The 25,506-nt window shown below is 40.2% G+C and overlaps 1 protein-coding gene and 1 pseudogene across 3 annotated transcripts in view; one reads left to right on the top strand and one right to left on the bottom strand.

The window, feature by feature from the left end:
- Positions 1-25,506, bottom strand: part of LOC139070185 (glucocorticoid modulatory element-binding protein 1-like) — a 214,411-nt pseudogene that overhangs the window by 61,516 nt on the left and 127,389 nt on the right.
- The window catches only part of LOC129156319 (uncharacterized), a 39,087-nt gene continuing 15,255 nt past the window's right edge, over positions 1,675-25,506 (top strand). The window contains exons 1-24 of one of the 3 annotated variants that reach the window (XM_070551688.1): positions 1,675-4,388; positions 4,521-7,186; positions 7,653-7,808; positions 7,918-7,992; positions 8,128-9,023; positions 9,109-9,242; positions 9,827-9,883; positions 10,017-10,854; positions 10,942-11,142; positions 11,214-13,333; positions 22,146-22,262; positions 22,390-22,493; positions 22,969-23,241; positions 23,327-23,420; positions 23,543-23,610; positions 23,703-23,921; positions 24,024-24,089; positions 24,157-24,288; positions 24,425-24,487; positions 24,575-24,727; positions 24,839-24,904; positions 24,983-25,099; positions 25,233-25,283; positions 25,362-25,424. In XM_070551688.1, coding sequence (XP_070407789.1) covers positions 22,154-22,262; positions 22,390-22,493; positions 22,969-23,241; positions 23,327-23,420; positions 23,543-23,610; positions 23,703-23,921; positions 24,024-24,089; positions 24,157-24,288; positions 24,425-24,487; positions 24,575-24,727; positions 24,839-24,904; positions 24,983-25,099; positions 25,233-25,283; positions 25,362-25,424 — 1,578 coding nt within the window. In that variant the 5' untranslated portion in view covers positions 1,675-4,388; positions 4,521-7,186; positions 7,653-7,808; ... (6 more) ...; positions 11,214-13,333; positions 22,146-22,153. Of the gene's footprint in view, positions 4,389-4,520; positions 7,187-7,652; positions 7,809-7,917; positions 7,993-8,127; positions 9,024-9,108; positions 10,855-10,941; positions 11,143-11,213; positions 13,334-22,145; positions 22,263-22,389; positions 22,494-22,968; positions 23,242-23,326; positions 23,421-23,542; positions 23,611-23,702; positions 23,922-24,023; positions 24,090-24,156; positions 24,289-24,424; positions 24,488-24,574; positions 24,728-24,838; positions 24,905-24,982; positions 25,100-25,232; positions 25,284-25,361; positions 25,425-25,506 lie in introns of those variants that run through there. The other 2 variants (XM_070551685.1, XM_070551689.1) reach the window with 2 other exon arrangements.

The raw sequence follows: 25,506 nt of genomic DNA, 5'->3' as shown, positions 1-25,506 counted from the left end.
AATTTTTTCCCCTATGTCTTAAGGGTATATAGCAGAAGTTTGAAGGAGATTGGTGAAAAGGGCGACGGAGCATCACTCTCCAAACAACGTGTGCGAAAACCACTAAATCGCGTACTTGATCCAAAATGGCCGACTTCCTGTGCGACTTTGAACTTGACTCCAAGAGACTTTTTTGTAGGTCCTGAGACACCACATTAGTGTACCAAATTTCGTAATCCTCAGTCAAAGCATGGCTTGGGGCTAATAGTTTTAATGGTCCTAGGGGGCGCTATTTCAGAAAATAGGCCACGCCCACCAGATGTTCACATCAGATCTTTTGGGGGGCCGGACTAGGATCACTCACAAGAAGTTTCGTGACGATATCTTTGGAAATGACGAAATGGGAGGCAAACGTAAGGCCAAGGCGGTACGCCTGAATTCGCCGCGCCACCACAGCCCCGCCCTCTGCCGAAAACTCCCATAAAGTGACGCCAAGCAACCCCCACTTGTCTTGAGTTACCAGCTACAAATTTGTGGTGATTAAGTGAAATGGGGCAATTTGGGACCTTTCACAGTAAAACTTGATCTTTTTGGTCCTGAGGGGGCGGGGCTTGTGTGATGTCATCATCCGACCTTTCAATTTACTTTGTGGGTGGATGACGAATGACCACAGAAAGTTTGGTAACTCTATTCCATTCAGTTATGAAGTTATAGCAATTTAAATATTTTTGGCGAGTAGTCAAACTTCGAGGCCTGGCTCCGCCCCTTCAACATATACGAAAACTCAGAATCCTTATCTCATTTTGTTCGCCCATCCCTTCTTAGCAATTTTACACAATTTTTGAGACGATCGTGCGAAAAATGATCGAGCAATCCAATCAGAAACGGACCCTAAAAACGGCAAAAACGGCAAAAAATCGCCATTTCAACCCAAAATGGCCGACTTCCTGTTTGATATTGACCATGGTTGCAAGAGACTTTTCTGTGCGGACTGTTGAGTACTACAAGTGTACCAAATTTCATAACTGTACGATAAACTAAGCTTTATGGAGAGGGGTTTTTTTCACTTTGTAGGGGGCGCTGTTCAGCCATTTTCTTTGCGATTTTTTTGGGACCTTTAAAATATCAAATTTTTCACCAGGCCTGACAAGTGTGCAAAATATTGTGAGTTTTGGGGTATGTTAAGGTCCCCAAAAAGCTGTTCAAAGGGGGCACGGAATAACAAAAAATAATAATAATCAGAGCAAAAACAAGAGGCCTTCGCAGCGCTTTCGCTGCTCGGGCCTAATTAAAGCTGCAAGCAGCGTCGTTCGGCCCTCGCAGCTACGCGCCGCTCCGGCTTGGCCCGCAACCCGGGGCGCCAGGGCACGTCCGCGGAACAGAAACGTTGACCACCCCGACAAAAAGTAACCGCTAATGGTCACCTCGTCTGCACTTCACCCAGCCTCAGCATCCTCTCTGAGCCCACCATTAAATTACACATCTCACCACTAGGGCATGCTCTATCTTTATCTCACTAGTGGTGTGATGACACAGACCACCTTTAATGCTTTTCTGATCATGATTTTTGAAGTTATAGTAGGCTAAATTTATCCAGGGGGCATTGTGACCAATCACAGAATAATCCCATTGAGGTCAGCTTTGGTTGACAAAGATCGTTTTCTGTTATTTTGGCATCAATCAGACGTTGTGTGTTCTTTCTAGAGACAGTGAGCTAAAATGGGTGGAGCTACAGGGATTTGAACCAACAACCACATCAATGTGTTTGGTGAAGTCACGTGATGTCACAAGCCAAGTATAATGCCATTCTGACCTCAGCACAGCTTATCAGTTTGCAATTTAATAAATGGCAATTGCACCACAAGTTGGTCCAATGAGTGTTGTTCTATAAAATAATCATTAGTGTAAGTTTCAACCCAATAAATCTATGTGTTGTGCTAACATCATCAATATGTGTGACGTGATCTGGTAACATGTAGGGACTTACTGAATGGACTTCAGATACTGTAAACATGCTTCATGTCTTATCTGTATTTTTTGCCGGCACCCAGATCCTATGTCATTATTGTGGGCGAGCTCATGTACTAGAGGCGTGATCCATCCCTCTTCATAACTTGTTTTTTTGTTATTTCGTTTCTCACATTTGTCTCACACAGAAATACTAATGAACGTAGGTTAAACCAGAATCAGTTTTATTTAAATGTATGTAGTAGCTGGTTTCGTTTTATTTTACAGTGGGCTGAAAGGTGAATCAACAAGATTGTATAAACTCAGTTGACATTAGAAATTAATTCATAGGATTCTCCATCATAGCACTATACAAGCTCATTATGTCTTTTGTATGTTACATTTTAAAAACTGTGATTAGTTGAGATGTTATGCTTTTTTCAACAGATACCAGTCAGAGGGGACAAACAGGACATGTCAAGCTGCAAATCTGCAATCAAGCTCAGTCATGGAAAAGTCGTCCCTCCTGTGGTTATCTTCCAAAGTTATCATCCATGTTTCTGTACTCCAACACAGCTAATTCTGTTGTTGAATCATTGAGCAGAAGGTCATCAGGTTTTTCAAAAGCCTGTAAATCACCTGCTGATTGAAATAAGGTGTGTTGAAGCACAGTTAAAACTAAAACATGCTAGCTACTGCTTTTCCAGGACCAGGAGAGGGTATGGCTGTTGTGGTTTGAAAAGGGCAGTGTGGCATTATTAGCTTTTCCACTTGAAGGCCTCATCCTCTCCTCCTCATCACATAAGAAAAGGGGAGTTGAGCTTAACTGTGGCCAAATTAATGTTTAAATGAATATTAACCTATTTTATAGAGGACTCAAGAGTGAATTTTGATGATGGTAGGGAGGTTAAGTGACTGTAGCTGTGCAGCTGAAATGTCTGGTGTGGACAGGATAAGGGAAGGGCCATATTAAGTGCAGATATGTCTGGAGAGCAGATTAGGTGAAGTGAAGTAGGATGTAGCCTAGCCAAGCAACTATTGTAGTACTCAGTGGTGGGGTCTTGTGATGTCAGTTTGCTATTTAAGGTTGGGAAGAAAGCTAGAGGCTGTAGGGTCAGGTTCCTGTTATAGGAAGGCAACATGGATAGTGAATATGAATTTTAGGAGAGACCCTCTGTTTCCAGTTGTGGGGGAACATAATGCCATGTATGGAAGATGTCACTGTCCTGAGCCAGTGGATCGTGCCACTTGGAGCCAAGCTAAGAAAGCTTAGATGTGGGGATGGTGTATTGAACATCAAATAGAGCTAAGTGTTCTTTTATCTTTATTTTGCATTTTATTGGGTATGGGGATTGACCATTGTTGAGCTTTTATTTGTGCAGAATCAGTGTTAATCTAGGTTAAGACATCTGGAGTGAGGAGGAGGGTTTAGGCTTAGTAGACCATAGATATATATATACATAGATGCCCAATGGACTGGTGCCGCCTATTGGAGATGTTGTAGTGGCTGGTTGCCATTTGAGATGTTTCTCCATTTGCCCCTGTACATGCTGAGGAAGGTGCTGACCCAAGTTAAAAAACACATTTTATGAAGCTTTTTCACAAAAGCAGACACAAGGTATGGCATGACAATTAAATTATAGACACAAGGTATGGTATTATAATTAAAATATAAATGTGTTTAACCACGATATGTAATAATTTTTAATAGAAATATCTAACTGATAGGGTAGAAAAGCAAGTAGTAATCTCATATGATATTTTGTCAATAGTACGACGGTTGTTGTAACCAACGGCTGCACATAAACGGGCATTGCTGCTCAGTCTGCTTTGATTTTGGAGAGTGAGGAGACCCATCCAATATGGCGGCGTTGTTTTTACGTTCTCCAGCGTCAAATGTGGCGTCTACATAATCATGTCTATAGACCCTTTTACTACTTACGTCATCAAAAGTTGCGTGCGCAGCCTGGCAACGAGAGTGAAGGGTTCCTCATTCACACTCGATACTAAAACAGCGTTTTAAACCCTTTGTTTTGAAGTTCTGAGTACATAAAAATGTCGGGTTGTTGCGTGTATGGATGCCAGAATCACTTCTCTTCAAGCAGTGGACTGAAACTTTACAGAATTCCGAAGGGAGCAAATCCATTTCAACAAAATCGGAGGCGTCTGTGGCTGCAGGCCATCAAAAGGGTTGATGAAAACTGGACTGAAAACACGATCCAAAATGCTCGAGTTTGTAGCGCCCATTTTATATCAGGTAAGGTTATTATGTACTAAGATTACACCAGAAAGCTGGTTAACTTGTGTTCTATAAAATAAAGTAAGTTGTGTTTGCTGGTTTGCTTTTAAGCAGTCTATTTATTTACAGGCGAGGTGTCATTGGACTCCTCGAGTCCTGATTTTGTGCCTTCTGTGTTTACGTACACAAAGCGAAGTCCAAACCCCCATGCAAAGATGGACAGGTAATGTTTACACCTTCCCATCACAGATATATTTAATATTTAGAAATTCTTGCTATTCATGATGTTCAGTGTTATTATATCTTGGCTCTTGACTTGTGTAACTGTTAAGTAATTTAGACCTGTTACATTAAGGTATCAACGGAAAAGGAGAAGGGATGAAACGTCTTGCATGCCATCAAATCAGCTGGCTGCTTCAGAGAATACAGATCAGCAACCATCATTGGCTCACCATGCCGGTAAGGATTTTGTATTTTCTGTTACAATAAAAATATTTGTGTGGACTTGTTGCTGCATTTGATAACTTTTCATATTTCTGTGTTAAAGCTGAAGAGGACCTCCCTGTTCCAAGGAGAGAATAAGATGGCCTACAACAAAGATATGCTGTGCTTCATAAAAACCATGTCAACCTGCAGCTGGAGTTTGAAAAACTTAAGGCAGAAAATTGCAAGCTTAAAGAGGAGCTGACAAATTAAGCGTTTTCCAATGCAAATATTAGGTGCAACAGGGGAGCACTGTTTTTTTCACAGGACTTACAACTCTTGTCTTTGATTGGCTCCTAACAAAAGTAACAGATAGTGTGGAGATAATTTGCCAAAAACTAACCGCTCAAGATCATCTATTGGTTGTACTAATGAAATTAACACTGGGTCTAAGCAACATGGATTTGGCATACAGATTTAATGTTTCTAAAACAACTATATCAAATATTTGTCGAAGCTGGATACCTGCCGTGTCTGTAATACTTAAACCACTCATTAAATGGCCAAGTAAGGGAGCCGTACTAAAGAGCATGCCCAAAGTTTTCAGACGGAATTTCAAACGATGTCGGTGCATAATAGACTGTACAGAAATGTTCATTTCTAGACCTAGCAATCTAACTGCTAGGGCCCAGACATGGTCAAATTACAAACACAGCAACACAATTAAATATTTGATTGGCATCACCCCAGTTGGAGCAATTTCCTTTCTGTCACCTGGATGGGGTGTAAGGGTTTCAGACAAACAAATAACAAAAGAGTCGGGGTTGGTCTTTTAGAACACAATGATGAGATTGTAGCTGATAGAGGATTTCAAATCCGAGATGAACTTGCCGCTTGTGGAGCCACTCTCCGTATACGTCATTTCACAAAAGGGAAAAGCAACTCTCTGCTCAGGAGGTAGACTCATCAAGACAACTGTCTCGTGTCAGGATACACATTGAATGAGTAATAGGACGCTGGAAGAAATGTAAGATTTTTCAAACAGTAATTCCTGTGTCACAACTCAACATTCTAGATGTGATTGTGTGTGCTGCTCTAACAAACCTCTGTAAGAGCGTTGTAAAACACACCAAAAATTATCAACTTCCATGATCCCATGCAGACAAGAAACAGTGCTACTGTCATTTGCTAGAATATGTAAAACTGATTTTGCATTAGTGTACGAAAAAAATGTAAATCTGCTGTTTTTTTGTACTAAATAATAAATTTTAAATTTTCTTTGTATGTGATTGTCAGAAACAATTCGATTGTGCACTAATTAAATCTTTGTAGTTTCAACATTAGATGCAAACTAAAATACACACATACAAACACCGTTGAATCCTAAAGAATTGTTTATTTGAAAATAGTTTGAGCATCAACACCATTCTTTTAAATCTAAGAATTAGCCAGAAGGCTTTTTATTTTAAAAAATAAATAAATACAATTAACAATAATCACATATTCTAAGTTAATTGTGTGTTTTGTAACAAAAATAAATCATATATATATATTTCTATTTTGGTCTCTGCCGGTCTCTGCCGAGCTCTGCCGAGCGGTGGAGGCTGTGTGTTGTGTTTCAATCGGCCAAACGGGACGAGACCAGTCGTCCAATTGCTGACAAGAAAATCAAAGGGTAGGAATGGGAATGTATCCAATCAGCGTCGACGTTGTTTCAGAAGCATGACGGGCGATAGAGCTACCGCCAAAGGCTTTCGCTAGTGCTCGGTAGAACTCGGAGATCTACTCCAGCACGTTTTTGGTCGTGACTCGTGATGGTCGTGACGCATACGGAATAAACATGGAAGCCAGTGCGCCTACAACCAGCAGCAGCATGGATACCGGATCTCAGCAGCCACTGAATTCAGTTCGGTCTCTTCTCCAGTTCGAGAGGAGAACTATGGTGGAAAAACTTAATGTCAAAGAGCTTGGACCAGATCAGCCCGACGTAAAGATAAGCCAGCAGGAGGAGGAGAGAGGTAAACTGTACACACGAGGCTTCTGGGAAGGCTTGGCTAGCTGGATGCAATCACGCTAATGCGTTATTTTGCTTTCCAAACATATGTGACAGATGAGGCATGGATTGAGTCAGGAGTTACGGACATGAAACATTTTTCTGAGAAGGTGAAGAAACATGAGTTATCCCGGGCGCACATGGACAACACGGTGAAGCTAGCTATGCTAGGCAGAGCTAACATAGCCATGCAGCTCGAGACGAGGGACGCGGGCTTGCAGTGAAGAAACACAATGAAGAAGTGGATCAGAACCGGCACATTTTGTCCAAGAGAGAGATGTCAACACAGTGTATGAGCACAAGGATGACCTCCTCAGATTTTTCCAGATCAGAGACTCGGATGACTTTGATCCAATCACTGAGAGAGAGGCAGGAGGCTTTGTGAGAATGCTGGAGGAAGAAGATTTCAGCTTTCTGCTGGCATTGTTTCACAAGATTATGCCACATGTGGACATGCTGTTCAACCAGCTGCAGAAGAGGAACATTGACTCTGTCTCCATCACAAGGGTCATCCAGAGCTTCACCAACAGCATGCAAAAGATCAGGTACATACTTGTTTATTTAATATTATTGTGATGAAATTCTCCAGTATGTTAGTTTCACAAACGGTAATGTGGATGTGGACCATATATGGTCATGTTATTTTATGTGCAATTTAATGCAGTATTTTTCAGCCTTGGTCCGCAAGGCAGCGTGCCAATAGTCAGACACACGTGGATTAATCCCTTTGTCCAATAATGTAAGACAGGAAATAAAAGAGCTGTGCTTAATTCAGGAAATAGTGAAGTTGTGCACAAAGCTCAGAAAGCATAAGTTTGTTAAAAAAAATAGCACAGCCCCACCAAAAATATTTTTCACCAGCCGCCACTGTTCTCTTATACTGATATAATAAATATTTTCGGTAAGTATCGTACTTTATGTTTGCATTTAGTAATTTAGCATACATTGAGACTTTTGTGACATTTTTTGCCATGTTTGTTTTTGTTTTACCACCCGTATTTTTTTTTTCAGATGCATTTTTCACGGAGGCTTTTTATTGTTTTATGTTAGATTCGTTTTTGTAAATAATGAAAGAAATCAGGAAATCTTCTAGAAATAGGAAATGTTCCTCAAGATCTGTTGATGAGGAGCAAGATGTGCCCTCATCGTTTTTCCGTCACAAACGCAGTAAGTTTCTCTGCACTAAATATTTCCACTAAAGACGTTCCAGTTTTTGTTGTCCAGTATTTGTGCTAATACTATTACTATTCTATTATACTACTACTGCTACTTCCAGGAAAACAAAACCTCCATATACATCTGTGGTTGAGGATTCAGGTGCGAGTGAAGATGATTTCCCATCACAGCTGCAGTAAGTTTATCTACAGTTCAAAAATATTTTTAACTTTAGTTCTGTGTTTAATTTTATTTTATTCAGTTTTCATTTACCAGTATTTACTGCTTGAAAATTTAAATGTTATATGATTTGATATATTTTTAATTTTAGAGATTCTTCTGATGAGCCATTCACCAGCAATGGGCAGTGTCAGAGGAAGGATCTTGCTGGAGATGCTCCACATCTTCTAGACTCCTGGACAACAAAGTCAAACCCAGGTACTGTCAACCCACGCCACCCAGATTTATCCCCAGAAGAACTCCTGGCTATCAGCTTCCCGTCATGGATAAACCAGGTACACGCAGTGCAAAAAAGCACTCCCTGGATGTGCTAAGAATGCAAGAAAGTATTTTGTCTGCAGCAGGACAGGAATTGCTCTGCAGAAGACCACAGCAGCTAAAAACGCCTGAACACTGACAGACAATATCACCTGAAAGTCAGACACTGAAAGTTGTAAATGTAAAAAGATCAATACAAGGTTGTAATCCATGTTAGGTTTGATTTTTGGTATTTCAGATTTTTTATTCATGTACATCTGTATTTTCTCTTCATACATATCTGAAGAAAAATGAAATCAGTTTTTTTCTGTTATTAAATTTTTTTTTTTGGGTAATTTCAAACAAAATAGCTGCAAAATCTTTACAGATACGGAAAGCTAAGCTTGTCCTGAAAATGTTTTGTGCAGATACGACCTTTTTTGACGAATTTATTCAAAGATAAAGATAAACAAGGCCAGGCAGAGTTGAACAATGGCAGAACTAAAAGGTTTTAAGAGCTGGAATTACAGTAACATGAAGCTGAGCTCACAGCTGGTAATGGGGCTCAGGAGGTGACCGTGCTCATTACGTGCTTTATGAGAATACCTTTGATGAGCAATCAAATCACAGGTATGACGTAGAGGCTGCTAGAGCACGCAGAGAGAGTCGGGAGATGAAGAATCCAGCAGGAGATGGTCCGTTATGTAGGAAGGAAGAAAAATAGCGCGGCAGAGAAACAAAACACGACGTGTAAGTTCACCCTATTAAACACGTTGATTGTATGCATTTGTATGATTATACATTTTAACTGTATTCTATTGTTTTTCTGCTGTAGTTTAAAAACAGCTGCTGTGTGCTTCCTAACCTCAGTGAGCGTCCAGAGAAGAGTGAAAACAGCCAACATCCACAGCTATGTTGGATGTTTATCAGAGAGAACATATGTGTTGATATGAATTCACACTATTAAAGGTAAAATGTTCCTTTGGAAGTAAAGTGATGTTTACATGCTAAATACATATCCCATTACCTGACTAAGCTTGGTGTGAACATTCAAGTCACTATGAAATCTGCTGCAAGCCTCTAAGGTGACAGAGCTTCATTGCAAGTGCTATATGTGACTGATGGGTTAGAAAACATGTGAGAGTTTCTAAAATGTGTCACATGTGAGGTTAAAATGTAGAAAGTGGTGTGTGTGCTTTAAGCTGCCCAACATTTTTGAGTGTGTGACCTTTGTTAAATGTGATCCACTTCCTGCTGTAATGTGGACTTTTATAGAGCTGAGTAACTGGAGTAGATTACACACCTAAGTAGCTGTAGTACATTACACACCTGAGTAACTGGAGTAGATTACACACCTGAGGATGAGAGCCAGTAGTTTATATTTAATGTGAGTAAACTGCATCTACCTGACATCACTCAGAGACAAAGTACTTCTGACTCTTAAAGTCATTTATTAAAAGCATGCCTGCTACAAACTCAAGTATTTCAGTGTAAAAATAACTTCACATGTGTGATATGCACGTGGAGTCACAAGTTAACTTTTATCTGCTAAGGTGTTCACTGCAGTCAAAACACCCTCCATGCTTCTGCTGGTTGGCTGCTTTGTCCAGGTGAGCTGTGTGTTTTTAGACTGCCTGTCTGTCAGTTCACAGAAGAACTGCATCATGGTATTAAACTGTTCATCTGCCCTGTTTTCAGCCTCTGACCCAAGCATCTGTACTGTCTTGTGGTTTCTGTGTACAGTGAGTTTGCAGCGCTGCAGTGCTCTTGTTCAGGCTTGGTGTGGAGGCCTTTTACACCTGTTGATTTACTGTGATCTTGTCATGGCTCTGCTTTTCCTCTGCTGCTGTGCTCTTAACCCCTTCTTTCCACAGGAGCCGTCAGCAGCACGTTACTGCAGCAGCACGTCATAGCTGCTGATAGGAGCCGCTGTGGTCAACAGAACCTTTTCCACCGGAGCCGTCAGCAGTGCGAGTCGGCCGCGTCTCAGGAGCAGCATGTCGCGGCCTTTACGCTCCGGTTCTATTTTCTACGCGCGACGCCTCTGAAATGGGTCAAGTTCGACATTTTTGGGGAAGGAAAGACAGGAAATCGGACGCGGAAATGGAGAGAAGCTCCCGAGATTTTCAGAATAAAGAAACGTACTGCCTTCTGGTTGCTTTACTTTTAAAAAAGGTTACTAACTGCAGCCCCGTGAGAAGTTATCACCTAGCTAGCGGTCTCCTTTGTCTTTCAGGTCCGTATTGGCGATTATAAAACGGACAGAACATAAAACACAAACCATGTTGTAGTTTTCTCCTGCTTGTTGTTGTGTTTACTGACGAAGTCACTCGTGTGACTTCGTGCTCGGTCGGTGACAGCTGCTCCCCTGCTGCTTCGCGTCTCGTGGGAAGGGCCAAGCAGCAGCTTGACGTGCTGCTGCAGTAACGTGCTGCTGACGGCTCCAGTGGAAAGAAGGGGTAAGTGTTTGCAGGTGAGCAGGTTGGAGAGCCCCAGCTGCAGCTGATGACCATCAGCCAGGCCAGAGGATATAAGGAGCAGTGTTGCCACACTTCAGCGCCAGTTGATACTCTATTGTTGGGTACTGTAGCTCTCCTCGTTCCTGTTTAAATCTAGCCTCGTGTTTTTTCTCCCCCGTGCTTAGTTTTATTCTCCTTGTCTGCTGCAGTACCAGCCCTGGATTCTTACCTCAGCTTCCTGCTGTCTGAAGTGGATTTTTCACCCAACGCCGCTCAACTCCTCTGGTCTCCCGCTCTCCACCTCTCACCTGTCCTGGATTACTTCACTGCCTGCTACTCCTCTCCACCAGACCATCTCCAGCTCAGACCTGACTTGCCTCCCTCTCCTGCTCAAAATCCCACTTCACACAGTAAGACTATGCCACCATTACTCCGGTGTTTGCCTGGTTGTCAGTATTCATTTTGTTATCTTCTATTTTAGGATTGGAATACTCCCCCTGGCCCAGTTTGGATCAGCGCTTTTTGTTATTATTTTTCTTTATAATAAAACATGTATAATTTTACTCACCTCTCTCTCCGTGTGTGATTCTTTCATGTGGGTTAAAAGACTGCAGCCCTACATGACAAATCTGGATGAGCTTGTTGTGTCCTTAGTGTTCCCTGTGTGTAGCCTAGTTTGTAACTGAATAAATGTTGTGATTTCTGGTAGTGATTGAGTCCTTGTTGTTTGAGATATTCTCAGGTACCAACACAAACCTGGGTTTAATCGTGATGGTTATTACCATAAGTGAGGCTCGTAATTCCATAGACAAAGGATGGTTAAATGGTTAAAAATGTTAGAAAGACAAATGTTAATTTTACAGCACTGTAATTTGACATCAATGATGTATTGTGATGTAATTACAGTTGACATTTTGTGTAATTTACAGAAATTGAACAGAAACATGAAAATCAAATCATATTCAGTAGGTGTAACATGGCTACAATCTTCATTAAATAATAGCTAACAGAAGTTATTTGACAAATGTTTGTTTTCAAAAGGGTTATGTAATGCAAATGTTCCTTATTTTCTTGTTGTCATTGGGGTCTTCATTATTACATGTAGCAAAAATTATGTATTTCAGTGTGGAGAAAGCAAAGTTGTGGGCAGGTGAGAAGATCCATATGGAATCAGGAAGTGTACATGAGCAACAGTCTATAAGAGAATGGTGATGATGCATGTAGGAAACAGCTTACAGTGTTTATTTGGAGTGTGGACAGGACATGCACTGAAGACCAGATGATTTAAGTAAGGGAGGCCATCCATGGAGCCAGGGAACAGATTCAAACGTGGTTCTGGAGGAGAGGATGGTAGCTATTAAGGCGTCATGAGTTGCTGGAGTTTTGCAATCCTACGGAATGAACAAAGGCAGATGAAGAGGTAAAGTTTCAAAAAGATAAACTGACTGGATGCTACCCCTTAGGAATACAATCTGGTGGTGAGGAGCTGTTGATCTGATTCCTTTATTCCTCCTATCTGATAGGTGGGCCAGCCCCCTGTGTGGAATTACCATCCAACAGCCTACAGGACAAAATGAAAAGTTCACATGGGTTACAGACTACATTTTGACATGTGTGTTATTCTTCTGGTATTATTTAATGTGTATATATTACTGATATTAGTACATTTTTCATTTTAAAGGTAATGTCATATGCAAGGATCAACTCCTTTATATGTGATGTACGTTAAAAACGGTATAAATAATTAAACTCTAATGCAAGATATGAGAGTACTGTAGAATGTTGTAAAAGCTGAATGTCAGGCTCTATCATGGAGAATGAAATGACTATATATTAAGCGTTCTTGCAAGAAGAGGCAAAGCACAGTAGACTGATATCCTAGTATAAAATTACTCACATAAAATAACTGTCACATATTTTAGCATGTGCAAATGGGGTAGGAACCTGCAGCGTGCTGATATGATCATTTGTGCAGCTGATTCCTTTTTCTAGTAAAAAATCACGTGTAAAACATACACAGCATTGTAATTTAAAGAGATGGGGAAAAAAATCAAATTTATGTTTAATGCTCAGTTAATCATTACAGTGTTTGAATTGAAACATGATGTCAAAGTATTCGGTAAAACCAGTAGGAAAATGGCTGCAAGTTCAGCGAACTTATAATTGTTTATTCGACAGGAAAAAAGAACACCATAAATCTGGCGATGTGGTAAGTAGCACCTATGCTATGGGAGACGTTTCTACGTGCTGATTTTCGATTTGTAGTGTTTTTTTTTTTCAAAACTTTATTGAACAAGGTGAAACCGGTTTGTAGCGTTACTAATTGTGAAAAAAGTAAAGTGACGTCAAGTCCCGGAGTTCTATTGGTTGTTTGGTTTCAAAAACCGTCTTCCGCCCCACTGATTGGTTGAGACAACCTTTAACTGAAATAGGCGCCCAAAACGCTTCAGTCTTTTACAGACCCGCTTTGAGTGTACCTCGTGTATATTCAGAGTTCTCCCTAACCCTCGTTTTCCAAGTTGGTATCAACCATATTTGGAGAGCTTCCTTCACCTCTGTTCCTCTGTTTGCATTTAACGCAGCGCATCGTCTTCTGTTGAGGTGAGTCAAATTTGCTTGTTTTTTGGCGGTGTTTAAACATGATAAGATTTGGCTGTTGTAAGTTAGCTTCTCTGCTATTCTGCTGGCTCTAAATCCATGTTAATAGCCTGTGTGTGCAAATTTATTTCAGTGGGGTGTTTGTGTAGGCTTGTAAATTAGACCGCTAGTTTTGCTGTAATTGTCAGGGAAAGCATTCTTTGGAAGCTGCGGAGGTCTGGTTTAGCAATGTTCGGTGACTGGGATCAAGGCCGGATTAAACATATGGGCAAGTGGGCAATTGCCCAGGGCCAGAGGTGGAAAGTAATGAATTACATTTACTCACGTTACTGTAATTGAGTAGCTTTTTTGTATATTTATACTTTTTAAGTCGTTTTTAAAAGCTGTACTTTTACTTTTCCTTGAGTAAGTTTTTAAAAAAGAATTGTAATTCGCTACATTTTAAATCATATCCGTTACTGAGTAAAAATAAATTATAGGCTAAATAAATTACAAATATTACGTGAAGCAGCGTCGGAACGGAAAGAGACACCTGCATGAGCGCCACGTCTAAACCGTTGGGGGTGTGTGGGTGTACACTTTTGCTCAAAGACATAAGTTCAGTCGATCAACTTGCTGTTCACCTCCTCTCTCCCTCCTGTGGGTTGGAACCCGCACTTTCGCGCACCGGTGTGACGTCATCGGAATTCTGCTCGGTTCGGTAGCCGGACTCGGTTCCGTGTTTGAAATGTGTTTCCCTACCGCTCCGCACGGCAGCGGCAAAATAACGTTTAGCGCTCATAACAAGCGGATTATCAGCGCTCTGCTCATAAAACAGAAGACCTGCAGGCCTCTGTGAGTTAATCCTGATATTGTTCAGGTGTAAACATTGTGCTCCATCGCTGTGTTTGAACTCAGAAGATGCTTCTTGATGCCACAGATATGTGATGATTTAGCTTGTTTCTTTATTTTAGTCCAGAATAAGAGATTAAATTATTACAAAAGCAGTTCAGTGTAGTTAAATTAGTCATTCAAATGATTCGAACATGCTGCAGTGTGTGTGTGTGTGCGCGCGCGCTTGCGTGTGCATGTGCGGGCGTGCATGTGTGTGTGTGTGTGTGTGTTACACATGTAGAACTGCTTGAGACAGCGTGGTTTCATTAAATGCATCTTATATCTTGGGTGAAGTAATGGCTCAGGAAAATAACTTATATTTCATAAATAATGACATCTTAATAGTGTCTATGATAATGTTTTATCTTATCTTTGGTCTGGGAGGTGTAACTTATCATGATACATGCCTTTTAAAACATGTTAATGTGCTACAAGAGGAGATGAATGCAGTGTGTGTGTGTGCGCGCTTGCGTGTGCGCGCGTGCATGTGTGTGTGTGTGTGTTACACATATAGAACTGCATGAGACAGCGTGGTTTCATCAAATCCATGCATCTTATATCTTGGCTGAAGTAATGGCTCAGGAAAATAACTTATATTTCATAAATAATGACATCTTAATAGTGTTTATGATAATGTTTTATCTTATCTTTGGTCTGGGAGGTGTAACATATCATGATACATGCCTTTTAAAACATGTTAATGTGCTACAAGAGGAGATGAATGCATTAATTTAAAGTTCATGTTTGGAGTCCAACTTTCACAGACTGGCTCACGCTGGTGAGGAGACACCATTAGTTCTAGTAACACCTGGGCTCCCAAGGCCTGTTCTGACAGGATGGACGTTACGGGACCCTTAAGGATTCCAGTTGGTTGATTGGATGATTATTTAGGAGGACTGGAATGAACAAACTGATTTCAGTGGTGAAGGGTTAAATGAGTGAGTGAACCCACTACCAAGGATGAACTCTGCTAACTTTAAAAATCAGCTACTCTAAATAAGCATGAAGGTCAGAGAGGAGCTCTAGGATGGACATGGATAAAGGAACTGTAATGTAGAGGTAAAGTAGGGCAGAGCCAACGTTAACAGCTGTCATACGGTCCATCTGAAATATTTGACTTTCATTTAGCTTGTTATGTGACAGGTTAGAGCACAGTCTCATGTTAGAGTTTTGTCATGAAAACATTGAGATAGCTCACATACTGATGGCATCTAAAAAATATATTTTTTTCTCAAAATAAAGAATAATGTTAATCACAATTGAAACTAACCATCCTAGAAAAACCTCGTCCAGTCAGTGTGCACGTCCTGTTCTCACTGATTGAATAGAAATCCCTCCTTCAAGCCTTGCGGGTTTGAGTGTGTGTGTGAGCGCACACACGAGCGCATTGTGAACTGGCGTTGTGATTTAGCACTACTTAGATGTAGCCATTTTTACGCTTACAAAAATGTAACTAAGTAACTTTTACTTTGAGTACATTTTGTTTACGATACTTTTTACTTTTACTTGAGTAAAAATTTAGGCAAGTGCTTTTACTTGTAATTGAGTAAAAAATTATCAAAGTATTGGTACTCGTCATTAAGTAGGAAATTTTAGTAGTCTTTCCACCTCTGCCCAGGGCGCACGATCTCTAAAGGGCCCAGAACAGCAAGGGCACGAGCAAAATAGTGTAGGCCTATGTGTAATCTCCCGCTTTATATTAAACTAGGGTGACCGTACGTCCGGTTTTCCCCGGACATGTCCACTTTTCACTCTGTCCGGGCAGATAGGACAAGAAAATAGTTAAATAAAGACAAGAAAACAAAACAAAGTGTTGAAAAGTAAAATGTAGGTAGATTTATCTCCACTACACGTTTTTACCTGTACAAAACAATAAGTTCTACACATGTCATATTTATACATCTGATACAATTCAGATCACCTTCAAAACTCAGTCACACACCCAGGGCCGTTTCAAGACATTTTGGGGGCCAAGGCAAAATGACCCCGCCCACCCCCACCCCCACCCCCCATAACTGGGCTCCCCAGAAGCCTCTGTGTAATTCATACCCTCTCTAGGAGTGTTAGTTATACAGTGTTTATAAAAGCTCCTCAGACATCGCTGACATGTTATCAGATGAAAAACTAAATTATCAGACACGCTGTCTCATCTGCTGCTTTTCTGAACCTGCAAAAAGTAACAAAACCATTTGAAAGCCACTATTTGTGGATTCTCTGAAAGTTTCCGTGGAGTGTGGGACAACTTATTTTTTCATTGATCCTATCGTCTAATCTCACAGCTGAAACAAGCATCCTTAATAATCTGTGCACAGGAAGCTTACCGTTGCTGTAGTAAAACAAAAGGTATAATAATTTATTATTAATAAAACCTTGTCGCAGCACTAAAGCAGAAAAATTAGATTTTGCAATAAATATGCTAAATATTTACATATGAATTGTTTTGGAGCCCTTTTATTGGCAGAATTTGATATTAATTTAGTTCTTACAAAAAATGGGTCCCAACGTGGTTTGTGTGGCGTTGCCATAGTGTGATGTCATAGGCACAGATCCCCTGTCCTCTTGTTTGGAAATGGAAATATGGTCACCCTATATTCAACTAACTCTCCACCTGGGCTTTTGCGCTGCACAGAGACGCTTCGCTGCCTATGACTTTGAACGTCAGTTGAGAGTCAGTCTCATGCAGACTGACCAATGAAGAGAGGGCCTCAAGTTAAGACCCTCTCCTCATTGGTCAGTCCACACGAGGTGGGTCAAAGGTTACCCTGAGCGGGTTACGTGATGTCAGGCATTCAAGTATTGAGTATATTTACTGCATATTACAGTAAAATATTCTGTATGTGACCATATTGTGGTGATCCTTGGGTCGTGATGATGGGGCCCTTGAATATTGTTGCCCAGGGTACAACAAAGTGTTAATCTGGCCCTAACTGGGATGACAGGCTGAAATAAAATGGCGGCTTGTTTAAAGACAGTGTTGGCTGGCAGCCCTGTAACAGTGCTAACCACCGTGCTGCCGTAATAATAACATTAAATAACATTCATGATGGCATTTAAAGGGGCATGCCAGTAGGTGTGTATTAGGTATTTTGAGCCAATAAGTTGGTTGTGGATCACTGACTACCATGTTTCTTAACATTACCTTACTCCATCTAGAGTGCTACCAGCAGAGTATGTGGTAAAATGGTAATGGTTGTTAAAACATTAACCTAATATGTGAACTGTAGCTTTTAAGTCAAATGCTACTGGCATAGCTCACCTTCAGTCTGCTGTTGAACAAGGGCTAAACCTTCTAGAATTACCATGTCAAAGACCAATCAAAAGTCCTGATCCATCTCCAACAGCATTTAAAACAGATTCATCTGGAAAGCAACTTTGCACAGGGACGGTTTGTCACAGTTACAGCCTGAGAGAGCTTGTATGGATTGACACAGACCTTGGAAAATGCTCAACAGAAACTTTGGGGCACCGTTTACACAGTCCAAAAAAGGTTTTGCTTATTGAATTCCCATCCACTCTGCTACTTCAAGGAGAGAAATTCACACTGAAAGCAGTCATTACATTTCAGGAGGGCCCAACACCATAAACACTCGGGCATTATGTGACGTTCTGTAACAGGACCTCGTACAGTAGCGGCGTTTAAAACAAAGCTAAAGACCCACTTTTATGGTTTTGCTTTTAATTCTGCAGGTTAGATGTTTATATATATATATATTTACATGAGTTTATTCTGCTTTTAAATGATAGTTTTTATTTTTAGTCTCTCAGTCTTACTGTGACACACACAGAAAGATGTGGTCACATTTTTCGTATTGATGCTTTAACCATCTGATGTAATTTATTCCTGTGTGAAAAAAAAATATATATTTAATGGATTCAGGCTAAAAGGAAAAGAAAAAAAACTTAGAGTCTCTAAGGACATTGTCTTTGTAAACTGTTCTGTAAAGGTAATGCACCTTAATGCCAGTAGAGGGCAGTATGATACTTGGCAGCTGACCGGGACAGTTTGGTGCGGACATTGGCGCAGCCGTTAGCTTTTCCTCATTCTGCAATGAAGAGCTAACGCAGCAACACCATACTGATGTCCTGTCTGCTCATTTGACTGTTTTTAACAGGTTAGTGTCCTCATATAAGAGCGATAAACAGGTGAAAATGGGAGAAAACCGTGTCAAGATGTGTTTGTCAAGCACCTGTTAATCGGTTTGGGAGGAAGTTTTGTTCTTAATGTGTGGTTTAAATGTGCTGTACGCCTGGCGCCCCCCGATGGTGAAGTTGATATGGCGGCACAATAACGGCTTCATGTTTACTTGGATTTTATCCTGTGTGCTCCATGTAAAATGAATGGCATTGCTGAGAAAGAAGTGTTATTTTGTTCATGTAGGTGAAATAGTGAAAATAAGCAAGGTAGTTGATGAGAAAGAGTTATTTAAACTGGTTTGCATTTATATTATTTTAAAGCTCAAGTGGGGTAGAAATATTAAGTTTGTTCCATGAGTGTCTTATTATATTATGAACATGTAGTGATGAACCAGTATTGCAAGAAAATGTCAAATGCGGTAAAATAAGTGTCTGACTATTCAGAATTTGTCAAAAGGGAACTGCTTAAACAAGGTGAATGGTAGAAAATGTGCTGCTTGACATGGTTGAAAGTGTTAATAAAATTCTGCAATGAAGAGCTAACGCAGCAACACCATACTGATGTCCTGTCTGCTCATTTGACTGTTTTTAACAGAATCACCTGTTGCATGGTCACATACCTGGGACCTGTAACATTACTTTACTGTGCAGCACATTGGTGGCATGCCTCATGCTTGTAAGAGGCTCCATAAATGAAGGTTGATGATAATGCAGGGTATTCGCGGGTTCTTAAAGTCTTAAAAAGGCTTAAATGAGCTTTTCCAAATTTAAGGCCTTAAAAATCCTTAAAAATTACAAATAATCCTTAAATACAGTTTCCAAAGGTCTTAAATTACCAAGGACCCAATAAACAAGACTATTTTATTTCTATAAAAATTCCATGAATTTCTAGTTGGTGTTCAGCATTTTTTGTGTATGATATTGGCATAAGCGGAACCGTACACATTCACTCTGTTGTGAAAGGGGGCTATTTTTAGATTAGCATATTCAGGGTTTTACCTGGCTCAAATTGAGGCAGAGGTGGAACCATCTTGACCACGCGCCAACACATGCATACTCTGTGCATTCAACAGCATCACTTTTTGAAAGGCCAAATATTTTTTCGTTAAGTGTTCTAATCTAAGCTTCTGTTGATTAATTGAATATTCCATTTGACAACATTTCAAGTGAAACAAAACAGGTTTGCTGCTAAAAAAATATGAAATAAAACAAACAAAATTGTCAGGCTGAAATAATGGACTTTTATTATGAAAGGCCCAATAATATGCACTAGATTGGTGTTTAGTTCCTTTTTTCCCATCTGATATTTATAGTTAAAATATTTTTAAATATTTGACCTACATTTCAGTAACATTTTAGGTTTGTATTAAAAACACTCATCTCAGTCTAAATGACACATAAATATATACAGTAAAATATCATTAACATGCATTTGTATTGGAAATGGTAATAACATTTAATTTCTGCTGCTAACAATGTAACAGTGGCGTGTCTGTTATGTACGGCTTGTGAATAATCCAGTTCAAATTATGTTCAAAGATGGAAGCGTTTGTGAATTATATACTACAATGGCTTGCCGTAGACTTGTAGCAGTAATGTGACTCGTATCTGCAGCGGTTCTGATATGTACTGCTGCAGGATGCAGAATAAACAAGATGGTGGGGACTTTTCATCCGCTTGTAGAGTTTAGTCTTTCTTAATTTTACGATCATCATGTATTTTTCTGTGTGCCACTTGATAATGAGACTGCTACCTGTTAGCTTTAGCATTAGCCAGTCTGCGTGTAGCTGCACTTTTGATCCCAAACTTTGGACCGGTTCTGCCTTTGTACCTTTGCTGGTTCCTTTATTTTCCTCCACTGCATCCAGATTTCCACACTGTGTGCCAGCAAAAAGCATTTTTCTTACACATAACTTACTTTTGTTCAATAACGTTCTGGGGAAAATAGAAATTCAAAGATGTTGCACCAGTGCTTTGTTTAAAAATAGACAGACACGCACAGACAGTTTTTGTCGTCGCACTGTACAGCTCTGCTATGGAAGAGCCTGGGTGAAATCAGGACGTCAATAGCACCAACCATAGATATGTACCAACTAGTGAGAAAAGCAAGTTTTCATCTTTGTCTGCTGCGGTTTTGGCGCTTTTCGGTGAACCGCTGCTCATACAACGCCCTAGTGGCGCAATGCTGCATCTGCTGTTAAAATAACATCAATATAGCTGGGGGCAGAGTGAAATCAGGCTGGGGCGGCACAAAATTAGCTGGAGGCAGCCGCCACACAAATTGGAATGCAGGAAAAACCCTGCCGCATTAGTTGGTTAAGCTAGTGGGAGCTTGCGCCATGGAGAAGTGCAAGTTTTATGGTAACTGGATGGCTAATCCCACGTTCGTGACGTGGTTAACACCGGTTCCAGGCAATAGCTGGAAATTATAGCTTAAATTTAATTTTAAAAATAGCTTACATTTGGTCAAAGTGGCCTTAAAAAAGGTCTTAAAAAGTCTTAAATTTGGCTCCCTTAAATCTGCAGATACCTTGTAATGAAGACGAGTATTAGAATTTGTCTTAAACCCGAAATTGCATTCTTTTAATTATTATTACACTCTTCAAAGGGTAGAACCAGAAAAATGCCTTTTTCAGCAGGTTGGCATGGCAGCTTGTTAGCAGTCAGAGAGGAGAGTCTGACACATGAGACATATGAAGATTTGTTTAATTTCTACAGCAGCATTGTTGTATCAGCTCAGCCATAATAGAAGTTGGTGTTTTGGAATAAATGATTAATAAAGTCTCATTTTGCATTTGCTTTCAGGGCAACTAGCAGTGAGCATGTAGCTAATGTTGGCTGACTAGGAGGTGCTGCTGGTGAACATAAATGTAGTATAGCAATGTTATATTTACTAAATAGAAACAACAAACATGATCAAATGTACTTGTGAAAAGTAATCCCTGAGCTATGCAACTTCAGAGTATTCAGGCTGGTCCCTGTTCATCTCAGTAAAGTGTAGCTGACATGATGGAGCTTGAGTCTGCTTCCATTGCATGTTGCCTACATGTCTTCAATGTTGAACACAGTTCATTTGTTTGATATAGTGAAACTGCTCCTGTACAAACTAATGAAGGCTGAGGACACATTTTTGCAGTTAGATGAAGGTGTTAAAAAGACAAACGCACAGCAAGAAGTTAAGTAGCATTTCTGCTTGTTAAACAGTCAATTACTTACAAACTTTAGGGGGTGCTAAAAGCAAGCAGGAACTGCATTGTTTCCCTTTTAAGGTACAAAACTGGTTATTTTGTATGTTTACAACTTTACTTAAAGAGCAAGTCAACCCCTACCAGAGTCTAACCCCACTCTCACTTCATGTTTGAAAAATGCAACAAATGCTGTTGCCTGGCAGACCGGGAAGGCGGAGCTGCTAACAAATACACACACAGGCTCACAACATCATTGTGACATCATAATGTACCAGTTTACATCATAGCATACCTCTTAGCCAATAGCGGTGGCAGATTTAAATTAAAATACAGTGCAGAGTTTTTACCTGACAACGGCACAACACTGCCAGTTTTAGGCAGAATATTTAAATTTGAACTAAGATGCACTGAAGTGCCAAGTTATTGACTACACGTGTCTGCCTCACGATTAGACACTCGTTTATTTAGTTTATCAGCAAAAAATAGTTTAGTTGGGGGTGACTTGCTCTTTAATGTTTAACAAGTGACAGGCAACTTGTGTGACAGTCAGTTGTGTAGTGCTTGGAGCTAATGTGGGGTTGCCTTCTAAATAATTAACTTACTTTATTTGTTTCAAACAGCATTCACCATGCCTGGCAAAGTGTCCAAACGCAAGGCGGATGCTGCCAAGCGCAGCAAACGTCCACCTCCGCCCCTGCGTATTGGGATTCCAACGCCTAGCAGTGACGACGTTCATCGTATGTATTTAGTAGAACAAATTATTGTAGTGTTATGCAATTCATTTAATTTATACTGTATTTATGTAAGGTGAAAAAATTATTGGACAAAAAAAGATTGAAATTTGTTTTGTTTTTTTCTTTAAAGTCTCTGGTACCGGCTGGCGCCATAGAGTTCGTCGTTGGCCAACTAGTGCAGTGTCCAACAAATCTCACAAGTTGGTCCTTCCGGGTGGGATTCCTGACAAGAAAGTGAGTGTAATGTTCACAAATATTTAAAATGTAAATATAGATTTCCTTCCAATACTATGTAGCAGTACTATGGGATCCTAGGGAAACAGTCAGATGGTGTTGAAGCTGCTGTCAGTTACAGTGCTGCAAACGGATTGAATCGGCTTCTTTTAGACTTGTGCCCCAAGTCTACCAACTTTTGAATCTTAATAGAAAACCTAGTTGTAACCATCTTCCTTTTTATTCAGTGCTTCTCAATCTGTGATTTAGAACTTAAACTGCTCAGTTATTTTTACATGTCTTTATTTTTATTTACATGTCATTATGTTGGTGTATTTTGTAATTGGTTTTACCATTTCATGTTTTATTGTTTGTAAACTTTGACTGTTGTTATCTCATTCTTCCTGAAAAGCTTATTACATTGTCTTTTGTATGAAATGTCATTTAATACAGATTGTTTTATATGAAAATGTATTTATTTCTTTTTCTAATTTAGTTCGTCCTACTTGTTGGGGACTCCCACTTGAGGTCCGTGGCAGACGGCATAGTCCCTATGCCGGATGGCGGCCTCGCTTTTGGAGTGATGTCCACTCCAGGAGCTTGTGCAGATCTTCTGCGCCTTGAGGTTTCACAGGCTGTGTTACCTCGGGAGCCTGATGCTGTTTGCGTCATGGCTCATTCTAACAACCTTACGGCCAGCAGAACAGTTGAAGAGGCAGGGGATGCTTTTGAGCGGTACCTTTTGGCTATTCTCAGTCGCTGGCCTAAGGTGAGGAGCTGATTTGTGTAATTTTGGAGGTATAGGAAGCGACTGTAAACGTACATTAAAAAAAATTATTTCCTTATTTTTTTAGGTTTTCTGTACCGCCATGATTCCCCGTTTAGTTGGATCCTGGGAGCGTCAAGACCTGTTTCAGCAGGAGTACCACCGCAGATCGGCTAAGCTACGTAAGTTGCAACATAATTAGATAAAAGGTAGTATTGACGACAAGTGATATTGCTATATACTCTTAGGCATCAAACAATCACATTTTATAACTTTACATAAATTTTTTCCTTCTGCTTCGAAGGTGTAAGTTACGTGCCGATCCACGATGACCTACCCAGGTACCGTCGCGAACTGTGGTGCCGTGATGGTGTAAGTATATTGCTTGGAAGAAAACGAGGTAAAGATTCTTAAATTTGAGGTAATAAATTTGTATTTTCTTTTGTTTGTGTTTGTGGTTGCAGATCCACCTCAGTGATGACCACGGGATGCCTATACTCACGCAACTGATGTGGAATGCTTCCTATCAGTTCTTGGAGACACCCGCACCAAAGCCACTGGTGCAGCACCAGGTGTCTCGTCCGCTGAAAGCGAGTATTGTGCCCCGTGTGGTTGTGAAGGGTGTGGAACGCATTCCACCTCCACGCCCTTCCGAATGGACGTTCGTGAGACCTAGCGGGAAGGTGAGACACTTTATAAAGTATAAATATTGTAAAATGTTTATAATTTTAAGCAGCTGTGCCACTAATGCTTCTAAATGTGTTTTATTTTATTTACCATTGCAGAGGAACCATTCAGGGGAATTTGAAAAGGCTTCTAATTCCCCCAAGAAACGAGTGGTTCTTTCTGAGGTTTGTGAATGTTTTTGATTTATCTTTTTCAAAGAATTTTGATTAGATGATAATATGTCTTCAATAGACTGATGACACTTCAGTGGCCTTCAAGGAGTGTTTCATCCCCCTGAATCCCGTTAGGTTCTCACCTACAATTCTGGCTGCCATGGACACGCTAGCTCCATCGGCTCTTGGTGATGTCCCCACAGACATCCAGGTATCTTTAGACAAAGGGTTTATTATCTCTTAATGTACAGTGTAATGGTGTTCCTGATGGTTGTAATATGGGCTGTCGGTATGTCATTTTTAAAAGTATTACACTAAACTAAAAAATAATACTTTTGTGTTTGTAGACTACGTCTGTGGGACATCGCAAGAAGCCTGCTGTCTTGAAGCCCAGGCCAGTAAAGCAGCGGGTAAATAATTGTTTGATTAATTAAAGACTCTTGCACACAAATACATTATGGTGTCAGTGATCATACAACTGTTGTGAATTACTTCAGTTCTTGGAGACATCCTCACCAAAGCCACTGGTGCAGCGCCAGGTGTCTCATCCAGTTACGGCAAGTAATGTGCCACGCGTTGTTGCGAAGGTTGTGGAAACCACTACACCTCCACCCCCTTCCCAATGGACACCCGTGAGACCTGATGGGATGGTAAGATACTTTGTAAAGTATAAATATTCTTAAAAGTGTATGACTTTAGGTGACACTGCTAGTAATGCCTTTCAATGTGCTTATTATTATTATTATTTTTAATCATTACAGAGGAACCATTCAGGGGAGTCTGAACACGCTTCTGATTCCCCCAAGAAAGGAGTGGTTCTTGGTGAAGTTAGTGAATGTTTTTGATTACATTTTTTTAGATTATTTCCATATAGATGGTAATATCTGGTCATTCTTGTTCAATAGATTGGCACTCCAGTGGCTGTGACGGAGTGTTCCATCCCACAGTTCTCACCTGACAATGTGGTTGCCATGGACACACTTGCTCCATCGGCTGGTTCAGATGGTCCCACAGACATACAGGTAACTTCAAAGTAAATGTTTATTATTATCTTCTAATGTTAAGTGTAATGTACTTCCTGATGTTTGTAATATGGGCTGTCTGTATGGTATATTTGAAAGTATTGTACTTAAACGTATTATTTTCTGTTTGTAGACTACGTCTGTGCGACATTTTAAGAAAGCAGCTAGGCGTGTCCAGCAGGAGGTTGATTCATTAAATTATCTGCCATACAAATACATTGTGGTGTTATTTTTGTTAACTGTTGTTGTTCTTGAATTATAGGTTGCATTCCCACCTTGCATAAATCCTCTTGCAGACGTGGAGTCTGTTCATTTTAGGAAGGAGGTAAGAAGTGTGTGTTTCAAACATAAAAACTAAACAAATCTTGATGGTGTTTAGGATGTATTGCCCTTTAATTTCTTTTATA

Source organism: Nothobranchius furzeri, chromosome 5 (assembly GCF_043380555.1).
Source record: "Nothobranchius furzeri strain GRZ-AD chromosome 5, NfurGRZ-RIMD1, whole genome shotgun sequence".
Lineage (NCBI taxonomy): Eukaryota > Metazoa > Chordata > Actinopteri > Cyprinodontiformes > Nothobranchiidae > Nothobranchius > Nothobranchius furzeri.
This window is presented reverse-complemented; position numbering and strand designations above follow the sequence as displayed.